The sequence below is a fragment of the Nelumbo lutea genome, chromosome 7 (genome assembly GCF_056320005.1).
Source record: "Nelumbo lutea isolate HS-2025 chromosome 7, American lotus-T2T, whole genome shotgun sequence".
Taxonomy (NCBI): domain Eukaryota; kingdom Viridiplantae; phylum Streptophyta; class Magnoliopsida; order Proteales; family Nelumbonaceae; genus Nelumbo; species Nelumbo lutea.
In genome coordinates, this window is record NC_142690.1 from 24,456,104 (window position 1) to 24,462,103 (window position 6,000).

At 34.7% G+C, this 6,000-nt stretch overlaps 1 protein-coding gene across 2 annotated transcripts in view; it reads left to right on the forward strand.

The window, feature by feature from the left end:
• The window catches only part of LOC148845706 (transmembrane protein, putative (DUF2358)), a 31,114-nt gene extending 26,209 nt beyond the window's left edge, over window positions 1-4,905 (forward strand). For both annotated transcript variants that reach the window (XM_088955683.1, XM_088955684.1), the window contains one exon: window positions 4,587-4,905. In XM_088955683.1, the coding sequence (XP_088811809.1) occupies window positions 4,587-4,688 (102 nt within the window). In that variant the 3' untranslated portion in view covers window positions 4,689-4,905. The remainder of the gene's footprint in view (window positions 1-4,586) is intronic.
• The last annotated feature ends 1,095 nt before the right edge of the window (window positions 4,906-6,000 follow it).

Genomic DNA, 6,000 nt, shown 5'->3' on the forward strand with positions numbered 1-6,000 from the left:
TTGGAATGAAACAATGTTAGGTTGACCACTCAGTGTTCAACTATGATTCAAAAGTCTGAAAGATTTTATTAGTGGTCTATGTGGATGATATTGTCATAATTGGTAGTGACAAATTGGGGATTGAAAAACTAAAGTTCTTTTTGCAAAACCATTTTCAAACAAAAGACCTTGGGAAGTTGAAGTATTTCTTGGGTATAGAAGTTACTAGATCAAAACAAGGTGTAAACCTGTGCCAAAGAAAATATGTTATTGATCTGCTGGATGAAATAGGACTATTAGGTGCAAAACTAGCTAAAACTCCCATGGAACCAAATGCTAAGTTAGGCAGTGATATAGGGGAAATATTTGATGATCCTGGAAGATATAGGCGGTTAGTGGGGAAGCTGAACTATATGACTATCAAAAGACCAGACATCTCCTTTGCAGTCAATGTGGTGAGCCAATTTATATAGAACCTTTGAATACCTCACTGGGATACAGTTCTTAGAATTGTAAGGTACTTGAAGGGAGCTCCGGGCCGTGGGTTATTGTACAAACCAGGAGGAAGATTTGAGGTAATTGGGTATACAGATGCAGATTGGGCAGGCTTAGTGTCAGATAAAGATCTACTACAGGTTATTGCACATTCCTTTGAGGCAATCAAGTGACATGGAAGAGTAAGAAGCAGATTGTTGTGGCAAGGAGTAGTGCTGAAGCCGAATACAGAGCCATGGCACACACTACATGTGAATTAGTATGATTGAGAAACCTCCTACAAGAAATTGGATTTACAATGGACTGACCTATGAGATTGTACTGTGATAATCAATCTATAATTCACATCTCATCTAATCCTGTTTTTCATGAGAGAACAAAGCACATAGAGATTGATTGCCACATTGTGAGGGAGAAAGTCCTTACTGTAGAGATAAGCACAGAACATGTAGGCTCAGGTGACCAATGGGCAGATTTGTTTACAAAAGGTTTAAACTCAGGGAGAGTGAACTATATATGTAACAAGCTGGGATTATATGACATATATTCTCTAGCTTGAGGGGGAGTGTTAGAGTTAGCCGAATGAGGGGTAGATTAGTCTTTTCCCGCCACTTTAAGTTATGTGCTTATGTGGTAGTTCTAATAAGACTTCTTGTCCCATACTTAAGTGGGGGTAGTATAGTCTTTGTACTTAATTAAACCCCTAATCCACATTATGGTCGAATGGTAGGGTTTAGTCTACGAAGTTCGACTGTCTTCTTCTTCTTCTGCTCTTCTCCTGGTTTGAACTGTTGTAGCTACTGAACAAACAGTTTTGTATGTTAACGGGCCTTTCTTTATGGGCCTGTTAATCTCTTTTATAAGTTCTTTTAAGTTCTTGCTTAGCTGGCCGCCCACATAAGGGCAGACTTGTAATTAGCCTAGTTAATGAAGATTAATAAAAGATTAGTGAAGGGAGAGAGGAGATCATTGAACTCTTCTTTTGTTCTTTTATAAGTTCTTTTAAGTTCTTGCTTAGCCGGCCATCCACTTAAGGGCAGACTTGTAATTAGCCTAGTTAATGAAGATTAATAAAAGATTAGTGAAGGGAGAGAGGAGATCATTGAACTCTATTCTTCTTCTTCTGTTCTGCTGTATTCCTCTTTCCTCTCATTCTTTTCTGTTTTAATCAAGTTCTTTATATCAGATTTGAAGGTCAGATTTGCATCTTGGTATCAAAGCAGGTTTTCCTCTTTTCGTTTTTCTTTTTTCCCATACACCTTTCGATTAGAAGAGTATATGGAGAGATAAGTTCCTGATAAATCAGAGTAGCATTTGCCTAGTTGGTAGGGGGTTTGGAGAGTTAGAATCTGGCCGAAATTTGCCAAGAAGTGAAGCTGTAATTTTTCTGCCCAAAACCCTAGCCGACTAGAGAGTTTTCTAGTTACAGGTCAAGGAGAAGGATTGGGTGTGGCACTCAAGGCTTGGGAGGTGTATTTTGATCCCTAGAAATGTGTGGTTGAGATTTGAAGGAGATTGGGAAGCTCTAGTAGGAGCGGCTACCTCTTTTCTCTTCCTTCCTGACAGCCGGGTGTAGTGAAACCCTAGTTTTCAAGTCCCCGAGTACTGTACTGACCTCAATTAGGTATATAAAGACTGAAAAACTAGTTTTTTTTTTTTTTTTTTTTTTTTGATCCATGAAGTGAAATGAAACAGATGCCAATTTCCGGGGTTAGTCCGGTAGATTCCCTTTTGACTGGAGTGACCACAATTAAACTAGAAGGAACCGATTATCTAGTTTGGGCACGATCTATAAGGATTTATGTTTGCAGTAAAGGTAAACTAGGGTATCTCATAGGCAGTAAGGCGAAACCTGTAGAGACGGACCCTACATATGAGAAATGGATGCAGGAGAACTACATGGTGATTGGGAGGTGTATTTTTCTATTAATACTAAAAGAGAAGAAACGACCATTACCTAATGTTGGTTCCTGCTATCTGGGGTCTTGGGAAGGGTGGATTGGATATGGACCTAACCTTTGGCACTTTTGGACAAATTGGCCACTTTCAGATCATGTTCTCATGCTTGTCAACCTGAAATTTTATCGTTACACCAAGCAGTGGCCTCTCCTGTAAGACAACCTTATTAAATAGGAGAAATAAAAGTGAAAGGAAAAATCGTAATGCCACTACAAAAAGCATAAGTCAGGTAAACCTGTACCATTATGCAAGGCATTTTTAGAGCTGCCCTTTTGCTAAAGAAACAGAAAAGCATTTGCTAACCTTGGGATCCATGAGAAGATGACTTTCAACCTAGAGGTAATTTAATGCTTATTGGGCCCTTAGATTTCTAAAATATGAAATAGCTTATATGTTTTAAAAGCAAACAAACTTGGCATTAGTGACACTGAATCAGCTGTTTTGATGAGAAAGAAAGTTTGGCATTCATCCCATGATGGTGGTCTGATTCATTTCCTTAACGATATGCCGGTTGCTTAGATCTGCATTTGCTATGTAGCTTTATAAGATGATGTGATGCTTAGAGAGGAAATGTGGAATGAATTTCATGTTTATCGGTGTTCTTTTTCTTTTAGCATTGGGATTTGGAATGCATTTTAAGACTAAATAGAATTAATTCTGTGCAGAAACGTGGGGGCTTTGGGTTTTTTAAGATGGTTAATGTTACAGTGAGTATGTTTTGGTGGTTCCTAAGATGTTTATCAATGACTCTTATAAGAAATACTTTCTAAGTCCAGAGAATAGTGTGTGCATGTGCAAATATGTTTGTATGTATGTGTATTTTAAGGTTGTTCAAGTCTCCACATTGACTCAAGTGGATATTTAGATATGACTTTGTAATACTTGTCTCATATCTCAGTGTTGATATATTTATAAAGGACATGGTCTTTAAATTTAAAGCAACTTCAATATTAGTCAATGAGAAGCGACCCTAAGGCTGTTTTTCAGTTACTAGAGAACTTCCAGGTTGCTCAAGTTAGTATTTTTGCAGGTGGTTACTTTGACATTCAAAATATTTAAAGCTTTGACAGTTGAAGTACCGTAATTGCATCCTAGGGTTTGATCACTCACTATGTCATAAATTGGAAATGCAGTTAGGTAGGTGAATATGATGAAATGTTGAGATTCATTCTAAATCACTAATCGACTCATAATTTTTTAATTTTTTTAAACAAACATGCCTAACCCTAGTATTTTCAAAGAAATGGATTGTCTCCATGGACTCTGGAGGGAGGAAGAATTAGAACTTAGATTTTCTACAGAGAACAACAGAGGGAGGCTGTGTAATCAACCTGCAATACTTGTATTAGAAATTAAATCAGAAAACTATTTTTCAATAGGGGTAAAAAAAAGTTTCAGAGATGAGCCCATTGTAACTAGTCTTTGTGCTTAGTTCTTGAATAAGTTCTTGACATGTGCGTGTATTTCTTGAATAGTTCTTGTCATTGCGCATATGCTGATATAGACTTCCAGCCAATGACAAACAAGAAATTGATGTCCACGAGAGGGATAAGCAACTGTAGTCATTAATTGACAAAAAAAAATAAAACTTATTGCTGTGGGATGAAAAAAAAATCAATTTCATGTAGAAGGTATGACAGAAATGTTGTGTTCAGTGCAGAGGAGGTTCCTTTGATGTGACTTGTTATTTGAGAAATTGAACTCAAGAATAGATATTGTACATGATAGACAAGATTAAGACGAAGAATTGAAGGTGGCATCATAAATTTACAACACCTTAGTTAAAGTTGTACGTGTTTTTACATCTGTTATCATATACTTCATTAAGAAAGCAGATGACCAAATTAAAGTTTCTTTGCTTTCTTATTTAATATTATTGAAACAAGTATCTAAAAGCTAGTTGTCAATTAAAAAAGTTAGAGGACAAAACAAAGGACTATAATATTCATAAAAACAGTTGCATAGATGAATATTATAGAATTAGATGACCATCATCTAAGAATTCTGTGCCTCCATATACAAGCATTCTTATTAAAGTTGAGATGAAAATTGATGAGTATGAACATGCCATGCACTTATATCATACCTATTGTAGATTATAACTTGCCTCCAAACCTGCAATTGACTTGTTATTTTGTCTGCTTTGATTCCAGTTCTTTCAAAGGGATGATGGCTTCCAACGGGATGTGTATCAGATTGCACTTTTCCTGGCAGTCCTCTATTTTGTTGTACAGTTTTTGAGGACAACCTTATGAAACTTCAAACCTGTCCTACCCATGCCCCTTCTTGTAATTGTAATAATAGTTATATTGTGTATAATATTGTTTATAAATATGGTGTTATTGTTGTAGTCAAAGTACCATCTCATGTCTGTGGTTACTACTAATTGTCTTCCCTACTTTAAGTTCACACTATACATGTAATAATGGTAATTATTTTTCCACCATATATGAAAATGGTTCTTGTCTCTTATCCTCTTTTTCATTGAAGTATGGTTGTCAACTAGCAAAATGCTGGGGGTGGTCTCAGCAGCACAGGAGAGGAGCACCTTGTTGCCTAGATGACTAGGACCTCACCTAGACAATGGTGATATATTTTTGGGAAAATTACTAATAGGAGCAGTTGTAAATTTCACTTACAACAAAGGACTGTGAAACAAAATCCTTAAAAAAATTTCCTCCAATTGAATGTACCGCTATGTCCTCTTTGCATTCAACTTCTGCTCAATTACTCCTAAATGGCATTTTAGTTATCTAGTGGCATTCCTTTGATTGTTGTTATTGTTTAGGGGAATTTCAAAAAATATTAAGTAGTTATTTTATTTTATTTTTCCTTCATATGTCTACTTTTTTATGAAGTTAAAGTATAATTTCTCTTTTATTTTTCCTTTATTTTATTTAATTAATCATTTACTTATTTTGTTTTTGGTCAACATATTTTCTATAAGACTAAGTTTCATAATAATAGGAGAAGGAATATAAATAAGCAATCTTTTTTTAGTTTTGTTCTTAATTAATAAAAATTAAATGCAAAAATGGGACCAATACAGCCCCTTCCCTTCAGGCACATGGCATTGTAAAATTTCAATAGATAAAATCTTAGAGGAGGTTAAACTCACTCTTAAAAAAAGCCTATCCACTCACAAAAAAGTGATAACTTTGCTATTTTAAAATTCACACAAGTAGCATCCTAATCCCTAAAAAGTGGCAACTTCAAATGTTATGGTAATAGCAGAATTTATTCAAACACAACCATTTCAAAAGTAACAATTAAACAAATAATTTAACTTAAAAATATTCAAAATATTAAATGGATAAAAATAAAAATAAATGAAATCCATAAAAAATTACTAAACAATTAATACAAATGGTGTAATTTTCATTTTTTTAAATGAAATAGTTTGTTAAAGTGGGTTTTAATCTCTTAAATCATATTAAAAACAAATAAGACATCATTTAATCTCTTAAATCATATTAAAAACAACATAAGTTAATAGTGATTTTCAAACAAAGTAGGTTAGAATAGAATGTTAACCACAAAGATGTAAGACGCATGTTAGTTTTTCTA